Raw genomic sequence first — 26628 nt, 5'->3', positions numbered from 1 at the left:
CGTGCCGGGGGCGCGGCGGCAACGAGTCAGACGGGCGCGCCGGTGGCATGGGCGGATGGCAGGGCTGCGGCGGCTGTGCGAATTCCGAAGGTAGGTGCTCGGGGTGCTCGATGAACTTTCTTTCAAATTCGATGATTTTTTCAGATTTAGTGAAGTGTTTTTCAAATTTGATGAACCTTTTTTCAAATTCAATGAAATTATTTTCAAAAATCGATAAACTTTTTCAATTTTTGTGAACTTTTTCCCGAAATCGATTAACTTTTTTAAAAATATGTGATTTTTTTCAAATTCAATAAACTTTTTTTCAAATTCATGATCGTTTTTTAAGTTTGTGAACTTGTCTTTCAAAAACCATGGACTTTTTTAGTTCACTATTTAAAAAAACTTATTTTTTCAAAAGTCAACTGGTTGACCGCGACCGGTCTAACGCAATCAAGAGAACTAGGAAACCAGTCAACTGCTATTTTCCTCTTGGGCCGGCCCATGAGTGGGGCGCATGGGTGCCAAGAAGCTCAACAAGGCGCCCTATAGAAGCTTCCACTGGACCCAAGGGGCGGTGGTCTGTTCCCGCTTGGCGCCATGCGCCAAAGCGGTATGGGTTGCGATTCTTTGTTTTCTTCTTTCTTTACGATTCTTTCAGGTCTCCTGCGTTGCACTCCAAGGGCACATCTCCGTAAGACCACCACCTAAATGACAACAAAGCGATGCTCTGACTAGGTTGAACAATTTCTTTTTGCAACAACAGGCTATATTGAATTACTTAGGAGGATTACAATGTGTGTGAATACATCCTAGAAGAAAAGCAGGGGTGTAATTCACCAAGATACATGTTCTACAATCCTCACTAGCCTATTTGGCACACATGTGTGCCGCTTCATTTGCTTCTCGGTTGATATGGACAATGGAGCAAGATTGAAAACTAGATCTCGCGTCTACATTTGCTTTTCAGTTTGATATGGACAATGGAGCCAGGTCTGCTCCTGAAAAGTTTGCCTCATTTAGCATTCGCACATCTTGAGCATCACTTTTGATGATTACCTTGAGATATCCAAGAGCAAGATGAATGCCATCACGAAGCGCCAAGGCTTCCATAGTGCTTGCATTTTGTGCAAACTGATACCAAAATTGCTTGTGCCCGAACCAGTGCTTCGATATGGTCCCGAAGAACAACTACCGTACTACCATAGCCATCTTGCTCGTAATAGCTCGCGTCAACATTGACCTTGATGATCTCGGGACGTATCCAGACCGATTTCTCCCTCGGCTCTCGTGTTGCCTTTGAGCCCACTAGCGCAGCTAGATCATGGATGGCATCAATGGCCCATTTGAAGTTCTCCATCTTTCCTATTGTTTCTTTCAGTCCAAATTGTCCAACACCCACACAAAATGATAGCATCATGCAGTTCTGAAACTTGTTTGCCATCAACAATATCTGCAGCCCTTGAATCCGGATGGAGAAGGGATCCTGGCCGTAAGGAAGCAACGACGTTCCATCGTCTCCTCAACACCACAATCTTCACAAAACAGAATCTGCTCAACATGTCGTTCTTGCAGAACATGGATATGCCGCCGACCAAAGAGCGCTTTCAGGTTCCATCAAGCACATGGATCGAAAAGATAAAACCATGGGGTCGAGCGGGTCTACGCTCACTTTGCCAGCGAGCTAAATTCTAATACCTACCTTCGTTGCTTCCATGCAAGCGAGGTCGAGATAACACGAGACAGAACATGATCCAAGCAACTGAGTCAAGAGCTAATATTAGTATATGTACACACACTAAGCCTAATGCAATACATTAACACTGCGACTCCATAATTTGCGGGATGCAATTCTACTACGTACGAGTAGTAATTTAAACGGGGAGCGAGGCTTCGCTAAGGCGTTCTTTTAGGTGGTGGTTACATGTTCAGTGACTTTCAGTGCTCCAAGGCACCAGGCACAGCACAAAAAGGTTCCCTCCTGTCTTCACCTTGGGAACTTGTGTAGGCGGTCCGAAATCACCGCGGCGGTGACCAAAAGACCGGCTAAGTATGGGGTGTTCATCCTTCCACCCAGATGAGCTTGAAGATGTTCTTGCTAGCCCCTGCGTTGACCATGTCGCTCTTGTTCTTCAGCATCTCCTCCTGGGCATGCCTATCGCCATCCTTCAAAGTTACAAGGATAAACTTTTAGTTCTACAGACGTGTTGAATTGTTCTATACATCAATAGCACAAGAAGCAGCTAAGGATGTGTGTGTGTGTTCATACACTGGTCACATCTGTTCCAATGCGTAAGTAAGATTGTATAAGTTGTATATGTGAAGAACATTGTATAAGTTCTATATGTAAAGAACATTGTATAAGTTGAAAGGAAAAGAGGACTCACAAGCATGGTGTACGCCTTAGCAAGTGAGGGAAGAGTGGGGTAGAGACTCGTGACAGCAAGAGCAGCTTCTTCTGTCACTTGTGGCACCTGATTTACATGCACAATAAATGAGAAAACTACTGCATGAAATGGACTACCCGACAAACTTTGGTGGAGGTGGTCGTATTCGTCCAGTTACCTGCATAAGCTGAAGGGCGAATATGTCGCTCATAGTGACCTTCTCAAGGTCAGAACACCTTTTCACAAACTCATCGTAAGTCAGGCAAACTCGAGAGCTGTCAGCACCAGCAGAGAAGTTTCTGCTGTAGTAGTCAATTATCGAGCGTGTGAAGTGGCCATATTTCTTTTCGGTATCAGCATACCCAGTTGTTCTTTGGACATCAAATCCTTCAAGAACCTCAGTAGTGAAGCAGCTGAAAAAAAAAGCATGTGGAGGAGAGTTAATAGGGCATACGGCTGACAGTGAAAGCATTGGAACAATATTTAATAATGTTAAACAACGAGAAAAAGTACTGTCATTCAGGGGTTAACATGATCGTCCAGGCTTCATGAGAAGAGTACATACGCTGTTTTAACGCTCTCAGATCCATCTACAGTGTTTACATCTCCTTCAACTAGATATATTAGCTTCCTTAGCCCACATTTCTGCAAAGGATACAACAAATGGAGGTATCACGTCATATTGTTGCTAAAATAACCACAGCAAACCCATATATATGGACAAGAAATACAGTTTCTTTGGGAAGAGATGCACAATCTACATGCTCAAGCTTATGTCTGCTAATAACGTCATCCTTCATCATCTCCCACTCAAATATGGGCTATGCTTTTTAATTAGTGATAACAAAGAATAAGGAAAAAAATTCGTCGGCTAAAATTGGACTCAAGCAACATCTAATCACAGGGGATAGCATGTGGGCTGCCCTTTTTTACTATCAGTGAGAAATTGAAAGCATGAAGAACTGGGAAAGTTAAGATGGAAGGTTTATAATATTAATGACAAAAATCAAAGTTATTTTTAGATGGTACCTTCAGTCTTAGTTTTTGATCTTTGTATCTATTGTCTTTAATTGAGCCAAGTAAATCATCCACATTTTTCCTTTCAACAATGAAATCAAGAACATACTCCGTGTCAAGTTCTTTATGGCGAGAAATCCAAAGAGCATCTCCAACAGGCAAGTGTTTAATCTGGATGACATGGTTCAAACAGAAGGATCAACACCATTCTCTTTGGCACATTATATGAACAGTTCAATCTATGCAAAGCAACTTTGGTAATATTATTATGCTGTCTCCTTGCGCACAAGCAAGAAAAATATGCAGTCGGCAATCATCAACACGGTGGGGCAGCGACCAAACATATCAGATAATTAATCCAGCAGTACAGAGCATTTAATTTAGAGCCATGTTGATGCATATAATGACTTTTAGTAGTGTATTTTGGTTGTTTGAAGAAATGAACAGGAAGACATTGTCTTCCTGTTCAATGCAATGAAACGCAACTCTTTTGTGTTTTCTCGAAAAAAGAAGAAGAAAGGAAAAGGCAAGCAGTGTTAAACAAAGAAGAGTTCACATAACTCTCAATCCAACTAACCTCTACAGGAATATTAAACTGCGAGCGTATATTATCAACAACTTTTCTTCTGGAACGGGGCCTGCATAAAAAGGGAGCAATCATAAGAGAACTGAATTCTGATACATAGATGGATGATTAAATAAAACATAAAAAACTAATGGGTGCAACAATAATCAATTTGTTTCCTTGGAAAATAATTTATAAATAACATGCAGAATCTAAATTTTATATACAGAAGCAGAAGGTTAAACAGTTTAAGTAACACGAGATAACGAATCAAAGTGCCATCAAAGTTCACAATTCCAGCAGTAAGTGGATAAATATGTGAAATCCCTTGCCTATCTTACTTTAACAGAAATAATATTAACATGAAGAATAGAATGCCCTTGCAGGTAATGCGAAAAAGAGACTAGGTACGCATACTCCCAATCCTCAGTTACTTTACCCTCCTCAAAAGATGTTTTTTTGGAGGGGGGTGCCTAAATATATTGTTTATTTGCTAAGACAGCCTTATCATGATCCTACTTAAATATCAGATACAACTCATGAGTAAGATACGATCATACAGACCCGAAAGTATCTCGATCATCCAATATCAGCACCACTTCATAAACTTTCTGAAAACTTTCATTAGATTGATGAGGTGGCATAGCTAGTAAAGACTTTTCAGCAGAACCCTGACGTTAGAAAAGAAAATGTTGCATTACGTTCCATTTGAAAAAGAAGGGTACGGAAAGCGAAAGTCAAGTGTACCATTGCACTGAACGATTGCTGTCCAAGCATTCCTCGAGATGAAAGAGGAGAATTAGTAGCAAGACCGTTGTCTGAAAAAAAATGGCATTAACTACAAAGATCAGCGGGTTGTAATATTTTGCTTATGGAATATATCATCATATTATATACAAAGAAAGCATGCTAATACCAAAGGAACTCGAACTGCCTGCTTTTGAGTTTGGAAGTCCACTTCTTTCAGAACCTGCAATTGAGTAAAAGGAATTTATTATAGTGTTGCTGCGGTACAATAATTGGTTATCTGGAAATTCATGCTGCATGAGCAGAAACCTTTATTAATACCTATCAGGGGACTGCTGCCGTCGTATTCATCAGAATCTGAATCACTGAGCACAACTGCAAGATGACCGGCCGCCGTTAAAGGTCCTGTAGGATCATCCAATCCAGACCGTGCAAGACAATCGCGAGCTGTCTCTTTGCCTTTTTCCGTTAGGTAATACCTGCAGCAAACTCATACGGTAAGCCCCAAGTCTATGCTTATTATCTCAACAGAATGTGTGTTCTTGGCAAATAAAGCCCCAGAGAGAAAGAGGAGATGCAAACTGAACAGGGTGAGCTTCTGCTTGTATTCAGGGTGGAAATAAAAGAGATAACTGTAGGACCAAAGTAATGAGCAAGATCTGGTTCATGTAGCAAACTAGCATACATCTGGAACATTCCCAAATGGCCACATGTGCAAGATTTTTATAAACATGTTTCAGGTTCATATTGTGGACCAGATAAGTTCAAAGGACCTATGGAATTGGACATGCCTGCTTCTATTCCATCAATAGAAAATTGATGATATACCACCGCAGAGCTATATTTTTAAAAGATATATTTTCTTAATTAGCTCAAAATATTAGAGGGCATTATATTACCTAAAGGCGCCGACAAGCATCAGCAAGCAAACTATCAGATGTTGATACTCTGCTAGCATATATATGACTTCACTGCTACACTGTATCAAACTTCTCCGACCAAGAGAAAAAACTGAAGTAGGAATGTTTCTTGATACAAGTTAAATTACTAGACAACACATGTACCAAACAGCAAAAGCACACCAGAGTCAAAGGTTAGCCGCATTTTTGGATCTAGCCGATCCACACTCAGACCAAAACATGTGAGAGGCTTTTCTATTTGGTGAGTGTCGCAAGAGCATGAATCGGATAAACTAGTGCATACACAATCATACTTAAATACATGAGAACCCTATGAACCCTCTAATGAGAGTCAAGTTCGTGCATACAAGTGTAATATTTTATAGGTCTGGTATCTCCTTGAGTTTGAGTCCATTATAATATCATTTTATCATTTAAGAAAAATCGGGCAAAGTAAAAAGTTCACAATCAATAGCTAGCAGAGCCACAATAGTACATTATACAGCAATAGCCAGTGATGTGAAGGTAATGAAACTTGTTTGGTCTAATACGTGAGTATAAAACGTATTGGGTTTACCCCCCTAAAGATCCAATCCTTTTTAGTAAATGACAGAAAAACATAACATTAACATGGGGATGAGCCTAGTACATTACTTTGTAGGATTACTCTTTTTCTCAACCAGATCCTTATTTGTTAACGTCTTCATGCTATTCCATCCAGTGTAACTGTAACCTTCATTCCGAGAATTCCTACTGTTGTTTGGGCTGCTCATAATACAACAGAGACAGTTAGTGATGCACTAAAATATCAGCTGAAATCAGCAACCGTGGCATATACTGAATCACTGAAACTGTACCATATCCTTAGTCCTTTTCAGGTATTTCAGGATGTTCTTGACCGTTGTCTAGTGATCCACTCATGGATTACTTTGGTACTTGCCTGCTAAAATAATAGCAAGGCACACATCAGGTCTGGTACACATCATTGCATACATGATAGAACCTATGACTGAGGCATAGGGAATGACTTTCATTTTCTCTCTATCTTATGAAGTGGTCGGGCATTGAGTCTGACTCAACTTCACACCTTGTAACACAGGCAAGAACCCTTTCTTTGACTGATGCATTTCGAACTTCTTCAAAACTTTATCAAGGTATCTGCTTTGTGAAAGTCCAATTAAGCGTCTTGATCTATCTCTATAGATCTTCACTGGTACGTGTCGGTCCTAAACAAACATTTTTAACCCCTTTCCGCGACGGCATTCGGAACCGTCGCCAAGTGAGTGTGGGCGATAGGGGGGTCCTTCCCACACGACCCAGAAATCGTTGGGGATATGCCCTCCTGGCACACACGCTGGGAAAAATGAGGTCGTGTGCGACCGGCGAGGACTCAAATACAGAAATATGTATAGTAGTGCTAAAAAATACAATTATACAAGCGAAATCATTTCCAGTTGTAAGTACATCCCACACAGTCAGTCACCAATAAACGTTTCCGTTCGTATATACATCCCACACAATCACTACAAGGAAAACGTTTGCGCAAGGTGGCGTAACGCAAACAGTTTTAAAGAGAATGTCGTGTGTGACTGTTCATTGATCCAACACGGTCTATTCCTAGAAACTATGTGTGTTGCATGAGGTCATCGCCCACGGTGTTTTCTGATTAACCATTTGCAATAGGAAAACCCAATTAGCAAGCTAATTAGCCAATTAGCGGGCTAATTGCCCTATTATTAATAATCCATTTACTAATCTAATTGACATTCATATTAAGCACATAATATATTCCATTTCCATATTAAGGAAGAAGGATTTCATAATTGAAATACATCGGAGTACAACATGATATAGCTTCAGCACTCAGCTATCCCATTACACAACTGCACCAGCAGCAAGTTTCACGTGCAACATCTAGAACCATTTGAAATTAGCATCATAGACGGTACATAGAGAGATGCATCTCATCTGGAAAACTGCTGAAGCGGAAGGCAAATATTGAGCCTTCATTCATGTTGTAGGTCTTTGCAACTTTAGGTCAGTGCCTGTGGATGATTGACTCCTTCGACCTCTTCAAGAACACTTTAATATTGAACCATGAGTGTTGTATGAAAACTTCCCTCGCCTCCTGACCACAGAGGTGGTTTGAGAGGTAATCATCAGTGAACCCTGAAAACAAGGATGTGCATAAATATATTCTCTATATTGGAAACAGGGCAAAGGAATAAAAAAGGCAAGGTATAATAGTTAGTACCATCTTGTAAACCTCAGTGCTTCCCATTGTTTTCCTGCAACACATATAAGGTAGTTAGTCATCGGGTTAAGTAAGGGTTCACATGCTATCAGTAAAATATGTTGATGAAAAATAAGCACATTGCAGATTCATCAGATTAATTCAAGCCATATGGAAAACCCATTTATCCAAACCAAGCATGATTAAGAACTAGCAAATATAGCACTTGTATATGTTTCTCATGTATTAAGTGCAGCCAAATTCTATTTATTCCTGACATGGTATACAATTACAGAATGCAGCCACAACAATTGAACATCACATTGCGGAATTGAACCAAGCAGTTAACTAAACACCACAACAAATGAACCAAATGTTAACTGAGCACCACATTGCACAATATAACATACTCCTAATAGAAGATCAGCCAGTTAACCAAACCAAGCATGCTTAACAACTTGGAAATATTGCACCTTGAAGAATTGAACATCACATTTGCATAATTGAACCAAGCAGTTAACTGAACACCACATTGCATGACATATAGAACATATACACTATAGCAGAAGATTGCATGGTAAAAGTAGATAGCACAATTCACTAGAATTTGTTAAGGAAAGGCAGTAGCTAGCAAACTGAACATGGGTCCTTATAGTGAGCTAATAAGACAAGCTACTCCTTTTTGTCGGAGATATCGATGACGATTGGCTCCTTGGACATGGAAGAGGGTGAGGCCTCCGCATCATGGGTGCCTTCGTTGTAGTGGTTAGTTGCCTAAGCCACTTCGGGCACCAACCTGCTGGCTCTCGAGATGAGGTAAGCACGTGCATGCTGAGAAAACACCTCGTAGTCTTCATTGAAGGCACCGATGGTGGCCTCAAGAAAACACCACGAGTTTTCATTTAAAGTAGCCAACCGTGTCACGGTGTCGGCGCGCGAGGCGTCAATGGTGGCCTCGACGGCGAGGTGCTCCTCCAAGACCTGGGGTTGGCACGAATGGCAGCCATCGTGACCTCATCCGTGCGTGCAGCTGCGATTTGCTTCTCCGCTGCTAAATGCTCCTTGAGGTCCTAGCTATACTGCGTGCACCATGGCTTAGGCCGGTGCTTATTTGGTGGAGGGGTCGGTGATTTGGGTGGAAGGTGTCGCGCTCACGTCGGCGGTCGGGGCATGTGGGATGTGGAAGGAGGAGAAGGATGGGGGTCAGGTGTGGATTACCTGCCTGGATAGGCGAGGTCGAGCAGCGTGAAGGAGGGTCACCGGCGCTACAAGCAAGGAGTGAAGGTTTCAACTTGGAAAGGAAGGAGGAAACAGGGGAAATGTTTCTTTTGGTAAGGGGGAGGGGGCGGGGGAGGTAGATATTTCCGCGGAAGCTGAAAATTTGGAATCGCTTCAGCCAAAAAACTGGGGCGCTAAGTGTCATAAGACACGGTCCCTTATTCAGACACGGTCCGAAGATATTTTGTGCTGCATCTCACACGATTGGTTATAATAAACTGTGTGGGATCTACTTGATTTTTCGTCTTGATTTGAATTACATAATGGGGTCACAGTGGCCATGGACAGTGTTTGAATTGCTAGACCTTTTATCTATAGTGATCATAAAAGAATTGGAATTATTCTGGGTTCGTTTGGACATTTTATGCATTAAGTGAGTTTTCAATGCATTTTTGTGCATAATTCAAATTTGAACTACATGCACATGCTCCGATGCATATAAATTGGTTGAAAATCAAATATGCGTCCTTGGGTGCATGCTTAGGTCCCATGCAAGAAATGGGAATGAATTTCAAACACCAAGGCACCGTTGTTTGCCGGCAAAACATTGAGATGCCTGGTGTTTAAATTCGAGTAAATCCAAAACTCGTTTGAAATTCATGAAACTTGGCATGCTATCATGGAGCGGCATCAACATGCCATGGTAATTTTTTTGTCCCATTTGGGGCAGGTTTGGGTATATGCTTCTCACAAACCAGAGCTTCTCACAACAAGCATGATGGTTTCGGTAGGGAACGCCCCACCTTTGGGGACGAAATGATATCCATTACCTCTTATTGCTTTCAAAAAATTTCTCATGTCAACATAGAACAACATGAGTGTTGTGTTACTTTTTGTGATTTTCAGGGTTCGTTTGGACATTTTTATGCATCAAGTGAGTTTTAATGCATTTATGTGCATAATTCAAATTTGAACTACACGCACATGCTCCAGTGCATATAAATTGCTTGAAAAATCAAATATGTGTCCTTGGGTGCATGCTTAGGTCCCATGCAAGAAATGGGAATGAATTTAAAACACCAAGGCACCGTTGATTGACGACAAAACATTAAGATGCATGGTTTTTAAATTCTAGTAAATTCAAAACTCGTCTGAAATTCATGAAACTTGGCATGCTATCATCGAGCGGCATCAACATGCCGTGGTAAAAATTTTGTCCCATTTGGGGCAGGTTTGGGTATATGCTTCTCACAACAAGCATGATGGTTTCGGTAGGGAACGCCCCACCTTTGGGGACGAAACAATATCCATTGCCTCTTATTGCTTTCAAAAATTTTCTCGTGTCAACATAGAACAACAAGAGTGTTGTGTTATTGTTTTCGGGGTTCGTTTGGACATTTTTATGCATTAAGTGAGTTTTCAATGCATTTATGTGCATAATTGAAATTTGAACTACATGCACATGCTCCAGTGCATATAAATCGGTTGAAAAACCAAATCTGTGTCCTTGGGTGCATGCTAGGTCCCATGCAAGAAATGGGAATGAATTTCAAACACCAGGGCACCGTTGATTGCCGGCAAAACATTGAGATGCATGGTTTTTAAATTCTAGTAAATTCAAAACTCGTCTGAAATTCATGAAACTTTGCATGCTATCATGGAGCGGCATCAACATGCCGTGGTAAATTTTTTGTCCCATTTGGGGCATGTTTGGGTATATGCTTCTCACAACAAGCATGATGTTTTCGGTAGGGAGTGCCCCACCTTTGGGGACGAAACGATATCCATTGCCTCTTATTGCTTTCAAAAATTTTCTCGTGTCAACATAGAACAATAGGAGTGTTGTGTTATTTTTTGTGATTTTTCGGGGTTCGTTTGGACATTTTTATGCATTAAGTGAGTTTTCAATGCATTTATGTGCATAATTCAAATTTGTACTACATCCACATGCTCCAGTGCATATAAATCGGTTGAAAAATTAAATCTGTGTCCTTGGGTGCATGCTTAGGTCCCATGCAAGAAATGGGAATGAATTTCAAACACCAAGATCGTGGGAGGTGGTGGTGGGTGGCGAGACTAGCGGCACGTGATGGTGGGGTGGGGCGCATCGGTGCGTGTGGTGGAGGGAGGTCACCGGAGGAGGGAGTGGGTAGCGCGTGTGTTTTGTGTTTGTAGTGTTAGCAGAATAAGGTTAGGTGTTATTAGAATAAGACTCTTAAGGGTGTTATCATAATAGACCCACCATATATATATATATATAGTTGCTCGCCGTTGGGGCGACCGTGGAGTGCTCTGCTCACGTCCCTCCGCGCGCGCTCTACCAACGGTTGGGCATGCGCACGATCACGTCGAGGGCCCCGTATGCATGCGGTTGCGCCGCGCGCGTTGCCATGCGATGCAGTTACGTGCGGCACGATGGATATATGCGCTGCAAATTAGAACTACCATCAGGGCCTGCCGATATTCCTGGCCGTTCAGCTTCCCCTTTAATTCCCGTGGCCATTATAACCTTAGTCTCTTCAACCTTTCGATCGCGCCCCACAACACAACAAGCACACCCACGACAACACATAGAGAGGGGATGTCCAGCGGCGCTCCGATGGAGTTCGGCGAGCATAGAGTGGAGACCCACACGAGCGAGACTGATCTATCGGTGGTGTACACCATCGACCCGGCCGTGGTGGACGACTACATCCACAACGTTCAGCAGTTGCTTGCTGGAGACAAGTACAAGGTGGTCGGCATCGACCTCGAGTACACCACCGATCGTCCCGGCATATATCGGCAGGTTGGCGTCGCCCAGTTGTGCGTGCGCCATCATGTCCTCATCTACCACTACTGCATGGCCATAGAGCCTTGCGACCGTTTCAACAGGTTTGTCAACAGCACTGACTACAAGTTCGCCACGGTGGAAACCACCAACGTTGTAAAAGCGCTCACTATTACAGGCTTGGACTGCAAGAACCTTGTCTAAATCCATGACCACTACAGGGTTTGGGGCAGCACGAAGGACTCCCTGGTCGAACTCGCCTCGACCATCATTGACCCCTACTACGAAAAGATGAAGCAGGATGCCGAGAGAACAAGTCCCGCATCCTGGCACAGGGCCTGGATGCAGCAACTGGATGAACCTCACCTCAGGTTTGCAGCCAAGAGCGTGTACACATGCTATGAGATGCATAGGCGGATCATTGACATGAGGAAGTGCCTCGTTACCAAAATCGACGAGCCCAGATCAAGCCACAAGCAGAGCAAGCGTCACAAGAAGTAGATGATGATCAGATGATCGTTTATGCTAGTTAATCATGCATATAATATATAGTTTACTTTATTGGTGTGTGGAAATGTCATGTGTGTAGTAGCCACCTATATAATTATGCATGTAATAGTTTACTTTGGTGTGTGCAAATGCCATGGTTGTAGTAGCCACCTATGTAAGTGGATGTTTAATTTGTTATGCAAGCATGTCCTTATAAGTGTGTGTGTGTGTGTGTGTGTCTATATATATATATATACATAAACACTATTCTGATTACGGGATCAGAATAATATTCTGATCACAACCTGACCTGCCCCGCTAGTAGTACGTTGAACTTCCCTGTGAACTAGGTTGAACTTCCGCCAGCATTGCCGAAATGGGGCTTGCGATATACCGTTGGAAAGCTATGGACACCAGTATCATAACCCAAGTTAAATTTTTGACAAAATGTAAGCGGTTTAAGAGCAGTTTTGAAAACCGTTTTCTCTTCGCACAAAAAACGTGAATCGTATTTTAGATCGCATTTCTAAACCGTTTATCGAAATGAGGCATATAATATGGCGTTGGAAAGCTGCTACAAAACCGCTCCTTCCACATGTTGAAAGTTTTCTCTAATTCCCTATGGTTAAAGAGTAATTTGAAAAAATGTAAAATTTCATAAACCGAACAGCTGAGTTCGTTTTTTCGATGTCATTTCTAAACGGCTAATCCAATGGAGGCATATGATATGGCGTTGGAAAGCTTATGAAAATGCGCTAATTTTTCATCTTGAAAGTTTTTATTCTAATTTTGAATGGTTTAAGAGTAATTTAGAAAATGGTCCAAGTCCTACCGAGTTCATATTTTTGAGCTAATTTTTTAACCGTGCGTCCGAATGCAGCAAATGATATGGCGTTGGAAAGCTTGAACAAATGCGAAACTTTTTGGTATGTATTATTTCTCCCAATTCTTTACGATTTTAAGTCAGTTTCGAAAATGGCGAAAAACGTATTTCCGCCGTAATTTCTACAAACTTTATCGGAATTGGGCAAATAATATACCATTGAAAAGCTACAGAAAATGCGAAACTTTTTCATGTTGATGGTTTTCTCTGATTCTTAGCCGTTTTCAAGTAATTTCGAAAACGGCGGGATCATTCGCTCTGCCTCTATCGCGAAACAGATTCTTCGAAAATGCACCGCGTGAAGAACTTGAACTTCTCGGCGCGTGTACCTGAACTTCACTCTGTTTTTCACGTGATTTTTTTCCTCGTAGGTCTCCATCCAGTACTCGTAACTCTCCATCCACTCACCGGAATTGAGCAAGTGATATACGGGTGGAAAGCTGCTGTAAGCACATAACTTTCCCGTGTTGATCATTTTTCCATACCCGCGATGGTTTTAAAAGTTTTTCATCTGAAATTCATTCAGCGTAGTAGCTGAACTTCATGCTGTTTTCACGTTGAACTTCTGTGACGTATTTTCATTTATAATTTTCTCATCCATTCGTTAGTGTTACACAAATGATACTCCTTTAGTACAAACCCCTCTCACAATATTTTTTTTAACTTTCTTTGACCGAGGAGTTGCACTTATAACAACAAAACTTTTAGTCTTTGCTTTTTTATTCCTTTTTACTACAAAATGCACACCGTGTAGTATGTGAACTTCTGGCAGTTATCAATCGAACTTCTCTCGGTTACGTGAAAATATCTGAGTCTTTTATAAATATTTATCTGAATTTCTTAATCCTTTTTTTATAAAATTTTGAAGCGCTCTATTTTTAAAATTTGAACTTCTTGTTTTTTATTTTTGAACTTCTTGTTTCCAATCTTTAATAACGAGGAAAATCTGAGTATTCTATAATCATCGAACTTCTTCATCTTTTTAATATGAACTTCTTGATTTTATTTCTTTAATCTTTTTATGAAATTTTGAAGCACTCTATTTTTAAAAGTTGAACTTCTTGTTGTTTTATTTTTGAACTTCTTTTTTTCATTCTTTAATAACGAGAAAAATCTAAGTTTTCTATAATCATCGCACTTCCCGCTGTTTTCAGTTGAACTTCTACCATGTGTTTTTGTTCGTAATTTCTCACCCGTTCATCAGAGTTGCACAACTGATATATAGTGCCGATTGCCTCTCTCACAAGTTTTTAAACTTCCCCGTGCTGAGCACCTGAACTTCTAGCAGTGAAATTTTTATACTTTAACTTTTTATTCTTTTTTTCTCATATGAAAACACACACCATGCAGCACGTGAACTTCTGGCCGTTTTCAATTTGAACTTCTCTGTAAAAAAGTTGTCCTTAACTCCCAAAGCACTCGTCGAATTTGAGCAAATAATAGCATTAGAAAGGATTTTTTTTAACAAATCATGACTAGTTAAGAGCATTTTTTGAACACGCTAAGATTTGTTTTGAACATGCTAAGACTTGTTTTGAGCATATTTTAGTAATGAAAAAAATCTAAGATGTTTTAAATGTCGAACTACTTTATTTAATTGAATTTGAACTTCTCAACATTTTTATTTTGAACTTCTGTGTATTTATTTTTATAAATGTGGAATTTCATGGTTTTATTTTGATTCTTTAGTAACGAGAAAAATCTTAGTATTTTATTCACACCGAACTTCATCGTTTTTTAAATTTGGACTTCTTGTTTTTCAGTAATGGGAATAAACCTAGTTTTTAGTAAAATTGAAATGCTTTATTATTTTAATTTGAATTTCGAGAGTTTTTTATTTTAGAAACGGTGAAAATCCTTTTATATTTTACCTTTTCAAATTTAACTTCATACTTCTTCACGAAATGAGAAGAATCTGATTTTTTTGTATACATCGGACCCTCCGTTTCTTTAAAGTGAACATCTTGGCTTTATTATTTGGTAACATGGATTTTTTTGTAAATAAACATATAACCACATCATTTTATGAATTTGAACTTCTAGGTTTTTCATAGAAAAGGAGAAAATCTTTTTTAAAAAAAATCTTTTTTTGAATTGCTTTGTTATTTTAATTTGACCTTCTCAGAGTTATTTAAAACCATGAAAAAAATGTTTTCTAGTACATATATTGAGTGACTTTGTTATTTTAGTTTGAAATTTTTGGTTATCATTTTTCAATAGCGGGAAAATCCATGGGATTATTTTTAGTCCAACAATAACATTTTCTTTGAACTCTCCTTTTTATGAAATTTGAACTTCTCAAGTTAACACTATTATAGTTGAAGCTTTGTTTTTCTTCATGGTATATAACCATCGAACTTCTGTGTTATCTTAATTTGAGCTTCTTAGGTTTTATTTTTTATGAACGAAGAAATCCAGGTTTTCTTATAAACACTGAACCGCTCCGGTAGTTTAATTGAGCTTCTAGGTTTTTTAGACATATTCATATACATAACTTCTCCCAACAATTCGAAACAACACCATGACGAAGAGAGGTAATAGGGTTGAACTTCCTGGCCATCAATTCATGAACCTTTTCACCTAAATAACTAGTTTCCCATAAAAATGCACATTTTTTGGGCCATATACATCCATTCGAAACAACACCATGACGAAGAGAAGAAATGTGCAATAGTGTAGCAATTTTAGAATGAGAAGGTTGTACACTGGTTCAGCTTCATAACAAACTTGTGTCTTTGTCAACTGAACTTCAGACATATACATATACAACTTGTGTCTTTGTAAGATTTTTTGAGAGATAAAAACTGAAACATACATATACAACTGAACTTCAGACACTAGCCACCTGCACTGCCGTCGTAGTGGAGAGAGAAGGGAGGCCTGGTGCTCGGTCGTTGCGCCGACGGAGCAGAGTGCAGGCACGCTGGAGGAGGGCGGGCCGTACCAGAGAGAAAGTCGCACCAGAGGGGAGGGCAGGCCGCGCCAGAGCGCAGGGAAGGTCGCACCCTGGCGGAGGGGAGGCGAGGCCATGAATGGGGCCTGTCCTTTGCTACGACGGGCGGAGCTGGTTTTGATCGCCGGAGGGTGGACGAGAAGGCTCCTGTGTCCGGGGCAGAACAACTAGGATGCGTGCATCGCAGGGGGTCGTCGCGTGAGGAGGAGCTGGGCGACGTCACGGGCACCCTAGGTGGCAGCGGAGGCGCGACGGTGTACCAGAGGTAGGTGACGGGCTCGCACGCCAGCGCTTCATGGAAGGAGGCGGCATCGGGGTCGCACGCCGGTACTTGGTGGCGGCAGGCGGCGGTGGGATCAATCCCTGGCGGATCCGGGGGAAGGAGGCGGTCCGGTGGCCGGATCCAGGGGAGGTGGTGTCGTGGTGGTCCGGATCCCGGGGAGGGAGTGGCGGGGCGGCCGGATTTAGGACCAGTGGCTGGTTCTTGGGGAAGGGGAGGGGGCGGCACGGGAGGTGTGGGACTGGGTGGGTTTTTTTTTCTTCGTGGCTTCGCGAGTTCGGGAACGCCTCTTCGGGCCTATATATAGAGAGCTGTGATGCAAATAGTTATTTTGATCCCGGGATTAGAATAGTGCCACCCTATATATATATATAAACACTATTCTAATCACGGGATCAGAATAATATTCTGATCACAACCTGAACTGTATGAGTAACGCGCCTGAACTTCCCTTTGTACGAACACGACCTTCGGGCTATCTTCGCAATCGTGGCTTTTCCCGCGAATTATTCTTGTTACTCGTTTTCTATATGATGTTAGTGTAATCTAGAAATGTTTTTTAGCAACTAAATACCGGTTTTAAATAGGAATCTCGCTCGTTGGCGGATTTTGCTCCCGGGTCGTGATGAAATTGTGTATTTTTTGCAATTTTACTGCCTGAGTTGTTCGATCTGAACTTCCCCTAGTGCTAGGTTGAACTTCCACCAACATTGCCCAACTGGGGCTTGCGATATACCGTTGGAAAGCTATGAACACCAGTATCATGACCCAAGTTACATTTTTGGCAAAATGTGTCAGGACCCCGATTCCAAGTCACATTGATCTAGCCAGTAACACCTCATATCACTTTGCGGTCTCACGCACGGTATTCCCACGGGTGTCGCCTTACCATGGCCCGGGACCGTTTGCGCCTTTTGGCTCACGTATATGATAGTGTCGCTAGCATCCAGATGACAGAGAACCCGGGCCGACATGACTAGTCGTGAACCCAAAGTGGCACTAACTTACGGAAACATGCATACATGAATCAACAACGAGCATGTCGGTCAGCAGAGTGCGAATCTGGGCTGTAGCACTGGGCTAACAGGACTCCGGTGAACCGGGCTGTAGCAGGCTAGGCAGGACTCCGGATGTCACCGCGTGACATTTCCCCGAAGGGACAGACACATGAACGAAGTGAATCACATGCCGGCCAGTCAAGTGTTCCGGAGAAGTAGTGCTCGGCTAGCAGGACTCCGGTGAACCGGGCTGTAGCGGACTACTATGGCTCATGGAAGCACAAGACTACATTTCCCCATAAGAGAATCTACCAAGGATAAACAACTAGGTTGTCGGATCCCACACATACCAAGCATTTCAATCATAAACACAATATGCTCGATATGTGTAAATACAACATGGCATCACAACAAGACTCTATGACTCAAAGTATTTATTCATTAGGCTCCGAGGAGCGAGATATTACAAACATGGGTCTCATGACCCAACATTCAGAGCATACAAGTCAAAGCACATGCGGAAGCTTAACATGTCTGAGTACAGACATCTACAAATGAAAAAGGCTGAGAAGCCTGACTATCTACAAGACCCTGCCGAGGGCACAAGATCGTAGCTGAGGTATCAAGCTAAACGTCGAAGTCCACGCGGAACTACTAGTGAGACTGAAGTCTCTCTGCAAAAACATAAATTAAGCAAACGTGAGTACAAATGTACCCAGCAAGACTTACATCAGAACTAGCTACATATGCATCGGTATCAACAAAGGGGGTAGTGGAGTTTAACTGCAGCAAGCCAGCTCTGACTCGGTGGCTATCCTAAACTACGTCTGCAAGTAACTCTTTTGAGGTGGCGCACACGAGTCCACATATTCACCATACCAATACACCACTATGGATCCGCTCCCGTCTCCCTACGAGGACGCCATCCATAGCACTCACGCTTATCTTGCCCATTTTAGAGTATCCACTTTCACTTGTCTATGAACTATGCAAGGGGTCCAAGTTTCCATGTCTGAGGAATCCGGCTATTCGAATAGATAATGATAACCCTGTAGGGGTGTACTTCTTCACACGCGCTCTCACCACTTATCACCATGTACACGTCATGTATCTCGGCAACCTTCAAGCGGAAGCCTGGCGAGGGTGTCGGCCACGACCTGACTAACCACACAAGTCTCACATCCAGGTTTATCGCCTATTCGAGTTCCATCCGCAAGGAGATCCGGCCGGGGTGTCGCTCACGGCCCCAAACGATGTGTACAGGGTTCCCAAGCCCACCATCCGGGTGCCAGTTGGTACACCGGGCCACTGTGCCTAGTGTGTCCCAAGCCCACCTGTATCGGGTGCCACTTGGTAGACTACTAACACTACCTACAAACACCAGAAACTATTTGCAACTCCTGGACAGAGATCGAGTTGATTAATATGTCGAGAGAGCTTGGAGCGCCCGGAGCCCAATGTGTGGTAGTAACGGTTCATGGATCACAAACACAGAACTTAGTTCTTGAGGACGGCTGCAATGAGACAACCCACCATGTAGTCCTACATGGCCTCTCACCGCTACCTTTACCAAATCGTGTTCACACACTTAGCTCTCAACGGTAGGACATGTTCACCACATTCCAATTCATCCCCGATGAATCGGACCTGACTCAACTCTAAGCAGTAGCAGACATGACAAACAAGCATGAATGAGTAGGCACATCAGGACTCAAACAACTCCTACTCATGCTAGTGGGTTTCATCTATTTACTGTGGCAATGACAGGTCATGCAGAGGAAAGGGGTTCAACTACCGCAACATGTAACCGTTGAATCGCTGTTATCCTAATGCAGTAAAGGAGAGCAAGAGCGAGAGAGTGGGATTGTATCGGAATGAACAAGGGGGTTTTGCTTGCCTGGCACTTCTGAAGATAGTATAGCTCTTCATCGGTGTCATTGAACTCATCGTCGAAACCACGTCTATCGAGAGGGGACAACTACCGGCAGCAGAGAAGGAGAGCACAATCAATGCAATGCACAATATGATGCATGATCATAACATGTCAATATGTTGTGTTTTGAGCTAATGCAACTAGCAACATGTTAGATGGAGTTGGTTTGAACCCTAGGTTCAAATTCAAATTCCATATGTGAGGGTTTAAATGCCATTAATATGATTTGGCCTAAACTGCAGCCATAAGTTGTTCTAACATGCATGAAAATGGTACAGATGGATAGATTGGATTTTTCTGATCATTTTCATATATAATTTATTTCATTCTGAGCTACGGTTGATTTTATATGATTTTTAGAAGTTTAAAACATGTTCTGGAATTTCCTGTGAAAGAATAAATCCAGAAAAAGAGTTATTGCATCAGCATGACATCGGGGTGACGTCAGCAGGTCAAAGGCGCCAGCCCAGGTCAAACCTGATGGCTGGGACCCACATGTCAGTGTAACAACTAGCTAATAGAGTAGTTAGTGTTACCTTAGTACTAATCTAGGTTAATTAGGGCCTGGGCCCACTGGTGAGTGTCTAAACTAACTGTCAGGGTTAATTAGCACTAATCTAAATCTAACTAAAGATTAACAAAGACGGGCCCGCACGTCAGTGACACAGGGGCTAAACCCGGTCAAACCCAATGCTGACTGGGTTTGATCCTGCAGTAGGGCCCGCTGTCAGTGGCTATTAGGGTTGCTCAGGTGGCGGGGTTAGCGTCTAATGACGGCCACGTCAACACTCGCCGGAGCATGGCCGGCAACGACCACAGCCGACGGCGGAGGCACGCCGGAATCGCGGCTCTGGCGTCCATTCGACGCGCGGATGGGTGCTGAGGGTGGCTGGCGCTCGCGTGCATCTAACGGAGCAGGTGGGAGGCCATGGGGTGGACGGAGCTCGCCGTAAGTGAGCTCGTGGCAGCGCCAGAGTTCGGGTGAGTGCGGGGTTGCGCTACGGGGCGCTAGGGGGATAAACTGGCAGGTGCTACGCGCTCCTAGGGTTCATCGAGCACGGTGACGCACTTAGGCGCGGGCTGCGGTGGCCCTGGCCACGGTGGTGAAGAACCATGGCGGCGGTGAGCTTTCGGCTCCGGTGGACAGCGGGGCTAGAGGAGGAGAACGATGGTGGGGAGAGAGGGGTTCGGTAGAGGAGCTCACGGCGGGGTCGTCGGTGATCTCAGCGTGCTCGGGGATGGCCTGGTGACAACGAATCGGTCGACGACAACCGTCGATGCAGAGGGCGAAGATGGTGTCGACGATGGCGCTCCAGGGCGTCCGACGTCATGTGGCTCGGCGGAGAGGACCAGGGCGTCACGGCGGAGCTCGGGAGCGCGTCAGAGAGGCTCGGAGATGGCTGTGGCCGTGGGGGAGCTCGTCGGCGGCAACGGCTGCGTTCGGTCACGCTCGTGGAAGGGAATAGAGGGCGAAGGAGAGAGCAGAGAGTGAGGGAGAGGAGCGAGGGGCCACGGGGCGTCTCCGTGGCATCGCTAGAAGGTCCGGGGAGGAAGCAGGAGGTGGCCAGAGCAGCATCGGCGCTCGCCACGCACCTGGTTGTCCTCCTGGCAGAGGAGGAAGATGACAAGGGGCGCTGGGGGGCTGGGTCGGCCACTTGGGCCGCCAGGTGGGCTGCACAGGTGAGTTGGCCCTGGTTAGTCTCTCTCTCTCTTTTATTTCTGTTTTCTATTTTTTGCTATTTTTTTGATTTAGTAATAATACTAAACCATTTCATAAAATCCTGGAAACAATTATGGGTGCTTTCTGAATTATTCCAGTGACCCTTAAAAATTTCCAACATTTTTGGAGCATCTAAAATATATATAACATTTAAATAGCTCCAATTCAAATATGTTTGAATTAATTCAGAGTCCAAATATGTCCTGCAAAAATGTGAACCTTTTTTTGGTAGATGCTTCCACCTTGATCCATAAATGATGAACATTTTTAAAGGGCATTTTGAAATCATTGAAAAATATTTTGGTTGAACCTATTTGAATTCCTTTTGATGCTAGGGTTTGAACATCCCCATTTCAAATTTCCATGAAAGTTAAACATGATGCAAACAAGATGCAAACACTAGGCAGCACCATAAGCTAGGGATGTGACAACTCGCCCCCACTAAACAAGAATCTCGTCCCGAGATTCAAGCGTGGGTAAAAGAAGAGGGGACTCGAACTATCACAATCTTCATGATCCAACTGCTCTTCTTGAGGATGTTGATTCATTGCTTCAAATTTGACCTTGACGTCTTTGCTTTCGAAATCTTCATTCAACTCGATGACGATAAAAAGAGATTCTACAGAAAATGATCTTCTCGAAGATCGAGCAATTCATGATCAACTCACGGGATGAGACACAGTAACTCTCTCGAGTTGAGACACAAACATACATCAAGAGGGATGGAAGAAACAGATGGCGAAGGTTCGATTTGGTAGGCAACAAATCCACGCTTAAATAGATGGTGAGGGGGTTTCAAGGTAGCGAGGAGTTAAGTTGCCCATGATACCATAAGGAGACATCTTAGGGGAGATGACTCATAGAGTTATTCCCTTAAGTGGCAAAAAGAATTACTTTTGATACGGAGATCATTGAAACTCTCTATACCAGCCTAAGGCAATTCACCAACAATCGTTTGGTAGAGTTCAGAGGAATGGCATACCCGGACTAGAATGGATGATGTGTACTACCTTGTTGAAGACAACGCAATGGATGATTTTTGCTTATCATTGGAAATGGATGGGACTCATGGTAAGTCCACTTTTGAAGATGATATTGGACAGCAACTACCGAGAAGGGAAGACCATGGGGAATTGGCACAATGGCGGTGCAAGCTGGGAACAAAATGCAACTGCTGGGAATGATTCTAGTAACAGGGGAAAAACTCAAAGTGATTCCACTGTTTGAGTAGCGAAGAAACTAAGAGCACAAGAATCCCCAAGGAACAACTCCTAGAATAAGTTGCACTAAATCCTCATGGCGAAGATGGTCAAATAGCTCAATCAAGTTACTAGAATGATAGACCTTCCGGCTAGGTGTGTCGGCCTCAGCCTTGTCGGGACCTACATCATAGATCTTGGAAAAGTTCCAACCATCATACCTGCCTGAGATTCAGATCTGGTTGGTAACACGATATTCCAGACTCATCAAGTCTATAAAGAATATGAAAGTTTGCAACACAAATCGATGAGATGACGTTGCGTGATTCTCGGGGAATGAACTACGATGGCAAGCTCCAAAACATGAGGTGGTTCTGCTACACACATGTGAACACGCTGTCCCAGACAAGCATGACCACACAGTAGTCTTATAATAAAACACTACCGAGTTCAGGTGGGGAACCATCATCTAGGGTAATGAAGTCTTGTGCATGACCTAGGATTTGCACAACAACTCTTTTTGCTTGAACAAACCAATCAGTTGCTTGGTGTGCTAGGGATACATATAGAACGAAGGTTGCAAGTCTCCGAACCACAGAATACTTCGCACGTATGCATGACCGATTTGGGATGATTCCAAAAGAAGCAACATTGAATTTCTCGAATCCACGGCAGCAACTTGCATCAGATGCACATGAATTAGAGGAAGTCACATCTTTCATTCGGACATATGCTTCATGAATGGAACATGAGGGCAATGCTTATAAAGTTTCCAACACTAACTGGATGTTCAACACGAATCATGGAGAAGTTAAAAATGTTGCTGATGGGTTCAACAACAATTCATCTAGGTTTCCATGTAAGTGGAATTCCATAATTATGTGAACAAGTGATAGCATTGGTCAGACCCAAAAGATATAATGGTGTATGCTCCTGGTCAGTAAGCAACATTAGATATCTTGCTGACGAAATATAATGAAAGTGCAACTATCCCTAGGTGGTTTTGGTAATTCATAACAACATATAGCTCATTGAGCTAATGCTATTCCAAGATAATTATTTCAAGAAAGCTCAATGATTGGCATGGCATGGATGTGAAAGTGGAACCCTCAAAATGCTAAGGACAAAGGATTGGCTCAAGCTCAAAAGCTCAAGACTCTTCATTTTATATTTTAGTGATCCAAGATCACATTGAGTCTTTAGGAAAAGCCAATACTATCAAGGAGGGATGAGGTGTTGCTTAATGAGCCTCTTGCTTCATGTGCTTAGTGATATGCTCCAAAACCCTCAACTACTTTCCCATATCCACATATGACCTAAACCCTAAGCCAAACTCGGTCCTACCGATTCTTCTATCCGGCGCCATCGAGTTTCACTTGTCATAGCCACTGCCAAACCCTAGCAATTCGGTTCTACCGATAGGGATCTCGGTCTCACCGAGATGGGATTGCAAACTCTCTGTTTCCCTTTCGTAACTTTTCGGTCTCACCGAAAGAGCGGATCGGTCCCACCGAGATTGCAATGTAAATTCAGTGTTTCCTTTTGTAACTTTTCGGTCTCACCGAAAGAGCAAATCGGTCCCACCGAGTTTGCCTGACCAACTCTCTGGTTAGCTAATTACCAAAATCGTCTCACCGAGTTTGTGTAATCGGTCTCACCGATTACGTTATGCCCAAACCCTAACCATATCGGTCCTACCGAGTTGCATGTCAGTCCCACCGAAAATCTCTAACGGTCACTAGGTTTACTATTTCGGTCTGACCGAGTTTGTTGATTCGGTCCCACCGAGATTGGTAAATTGTGTGTAACGGTTGGATTTTGTGTGGAGGCTATATATACCCCTCCACCTCCTCTTCATTCGTGGAGAGAGCCATCAGAACACATCTACACTTCCAACTCATATGTTCTGAGAGAGAACCACCTACTCATGTGTTGAGGCCAAGATATTCCATTCCTACCATATGAATCTTGATCTCTAGCCTTCCCCAAGTTGCTTTCCACTCAAATCTTCTTTCCACCAAATCCAAATCCTATGAGAGAGAGTTGAGTGTTGGGGAGACTATCATTTGAAGCACAAGAGCAAGGAGTTCATTACCTACACACCATTTGTTACTTCTTGGAGAGTGGTGTCTCCTAGATTGGCTAGGTGTCACTTGGGAGCCTCCGACAAGATTGTGGAGTTGAACCAAGGAGTTTGTAAGGGCAAGGAGATCGCCTACTTCGTGAAGATCTACCGCTAGTGAGGCAAGTCCTGTGTGGGCGATGGCCATGGTGGGATAGACAAGGTTGCTTCTTCGTGGACCCTTTGTGGGTGGTTGCTTCTTCGTGGACCCTTCGTGGGTGGAGCCCTGTGTGGACTCGCGCAACCGTTACCCTTGGGTGGAGCCCTGTGTGGACTCGCGCAACTGTTACCCTTTGTGGGTTGAAGTCTCCATCAACGTGGATGTAGGATAGCACCACCTATCCGAACCACGGGAAAAACATCCGTGTCTCCAATAGCGTTTGAAATCTCCAAACCCTTCCCTTTACATTCTTGCAAGTTGCATGCTTTACTTTCCGCTGCCAATATACTCTTTGCATGCTTGCTTGAATTGTGTGATGATTGCTTGACTTGTCCTAAAATAGCTAAAATCTGCCAAGAACTAAAATTGGGAAAAGGTTAAGTTTTTATTTGGTCAAGTAGTCTAATCACCCCCCCTCTAGACATACTTTCGATCCTACAAGTGGTATCAGAGCTTTGGTCTCCATTTGCTTGATCTCCATAGCTTCTGGTGGTCATAGCCTTGGTTTCACAACCTAGGAGAGTATGGCGTCTAGCGAGGGAAATTATCACCGTAGAGGTCCTTACTTTCATGGTACTAATTTTGCTAGTTGGAAGCATAAAATGAAAATGCATATTCTTGGACATAACCCCGCCGTTTGGGCTATTGTGTGTGTTGGTTTGCAAGGTGACTTCTTTGACGGGAGAGAACCAAACCGTGAAGCTACCGCGGATGAGTTGAAGATGTTGCAATACAATGCTCAAGCTTGTGATATTCTCTTCAACGGATTGTGCCCCGAAGAATTCAACAAAATCAGCCGCCTTGAGAATGCAAAGGAAATTTGGGACACTTTGATTGATATGCACGAAGGTACCGACTCCGTCAAGGAATCCAAGTTGGATGTGCTTCAAAGCCAACTTGACAAGTTCAAGATGAAGGATGGTGAAGGTGTCGCTGAAATGTACTCTAGGCTTGCTCTCATCACAAATGAGATTGCCGGCTTAGGAAGTGAAGAGATGACCGATAAATTCATCATCAAGAAGATCCTAAGAGCCTTGGATGGAAAATATGATACCGTGTGCACATTGATCCAAATGATGCCCAATTACAAAGATCTCAAGCCAACGGAGGTGATTGGAAGAATTGTTGCTCATGAGATGTCACTTAAGGATAAAGAGGAACTTCACAACAAATCAAGTTGTGCCTAGAAAGCCTCATGTGAAGCCCCTACATCATCAAGTGAGAAACAAGACTTCAATGAGGAATTGAGCTTAATGGTGAAGAACTTCAACAAGTTCTACAAGAATAGAAGCAAAGATAGAAGCTCCAAATCAAGGTCCTACAATGACAAAAGATCTTCTAGTCGAGAGCGAAACTGTTACAATTGTGGAAGACCCGGACACTATTCCAATGAGTGTACGGCTCCCTACAAGAGAAGAAAAGATTCTCCAAGAAGAAGAAGCAAAGGATCACCACCAAGAGAGAGAAGGAGTAGAGATGATCGTTATGAACGAAGATACTCACGGAGAAGCAAGGATTCGGAAAGGAAGGAAAAATCATCAAGGAGCTACACAAGACGAAGACATCAAGCTCATGTTGGTGAATGGGTATCCGGCTCCGACTCCGACAGCCACTCCGAGAGAAGTTATCACTCTGACTCCGAAGATACTCAAGATGAAGGTGTTGCCGGTCTAGCACTTGTGTCAACCAACTCCTACGACATATTTGACTCACCAAATGAAGGAATTGGAAGATGCTTCATGGCCAAAGGTCCTAAGGTAACACACCCCGAGTATGTTGATTTCAATAGTGATGAAGATGACTTGTTGGGTGATGATTTAATTGGTGACAACTCTAGTGATGAATACTATGATGAAAGAACAATTAATCATGCTAATCAAGATAAAACGAATGACAATGATAAGGAGAAGATTGAGGCTCTAACTAAAGAACTAAAAACTCTTAAGTTAGCTCATGACACTATCTTCGAAGATCATCGAGAACTTTTAAGGGCTCATGAGAAGCTACGCTTTGAAAAGCTCAATCTTGAGCAAGAGCATGAGTTCTTAAAAGCAATCAATGATGATCTCCGCAAGA

General features: G+C 43.0%; 2 protein-coding genes across 2 annotated transcripts; both read right to left on the bottom strand.

Moving 5' to 3' along the window:
• Positions 1-2040: 2040 nt before the first annotated feature.
• On the bottom strand, positions 2041-4746 carry LOC125547009 (crossover junction endonuclease MUS81-like). The gene is made up of 8 exons (XM_048711064.1): positions 4696-4746; positions 4513-4619; positions 3961-4021; positions 3396-3554; positions 2932-3011; positions 2545-2779; positions 2251-2453; positions 2041-2134 (listed from the first exon to the last, which is right to left on the bottom strand). The coding sequence occupies exons 1-8, from the start codon at positions 4723-4725 to the stop codon at positions 2041-2043; spliced, it is 969 nt and encodes a 322-aa protein (XP_048567021.1). The 5' UTR covers positions 4726-4746.
• A 22-nt stretch (positions 4747-4768) lies between these two features.
• Positions 4769-6439, bottom strand: LOC125548822 (crossover junction endonuclease MUS81-like). The gene is made up of 3 exons (XM_048712360.1): positions 6249-6439; positions 5017-5174; positions 4769-4918 (listed from the first exon to the last, which is right to left on the bottom strand). The coding sequence occupies exons 1-3, from the start codon at positions 6365-6367 to the stop codon at positions 4833-4835; spliced, it is 363 nt and encodes a 120-aa protein (XP_048568317.1). The 5' UTR covers positions 6368-6439; the 3' UTR covers positions 4769-4832.
• Between the last annotated feature and the right edge of the window lie 20189 nt (positions 6440-26628).

This window comes from Triticum urartu, chromosome 3 (genome assembly GCF_003073215.2).
Source record: "Triticum urartu cultivar G1812 chromosome 3, Tu2.1, whole genome shotgun sequence".
NCBI lineage: Eukaryota > Viridiplantae > Streptophyta > Magnoliopsida > Poales > Poaceae > Triticum > Triticum urartu.
The sequence above is the reverse complement of the archived record's forward strand: the minus strand, read 5'-3'. Positions and strand labels throughout refer to the sequence as shown.

What these genes read in the sequence shown, in the direction of transcription:
- LOC125547009 (XM_048711064.1), bottom strand. Translation starts at nt 4,725, where the DNA reads ATGCTTGGACAGCAATCGTTCAGTGCAATG. An exon ending in GATGATCGAGATACTTTCGG is followed by an intron (nt 4,022 to 4,512) that starts GTCTGTATGATC and finishes CTTTTTATGCAG; the next exon opens with GCCCCGTTCCAGAAGAAAAG. An exon ending in TCGCCCTTCAGCTTATGCAG is followed by an intron (nt 2,454 to 2,544) that starts GTAACTGGACGA and finishes CATGTAAATCAG; the next exon opens with GTGCCACAAGTGACAGAAGA.
- LOC125548822 (XM_048712360.1), bottom strand. Translation starts at nt 6,367, where the DNA reads ATGAGCAGCCCAAACAACAGTAGGAATTCTCGGAATGAAGGTTACAGT. An exon ending in AAAAAGAGTAATCCTACAAA is followed by an intron (nt 5,175 to 6,248) that starts GTAATGTACTAG and finishes AGTTTGCTGCAG; the next exon opens with GTATTACCTAACGGAAAAAG. An exon ending in CGGCAGCAGTCCCCTGATAG is followed by an intron (nt 4,919 to 5,016) that starts GTATTAATAAAG and finishes ACTCAATTGCAG; the next exon opens with GTTCTGAAAGAAGTGGACTT.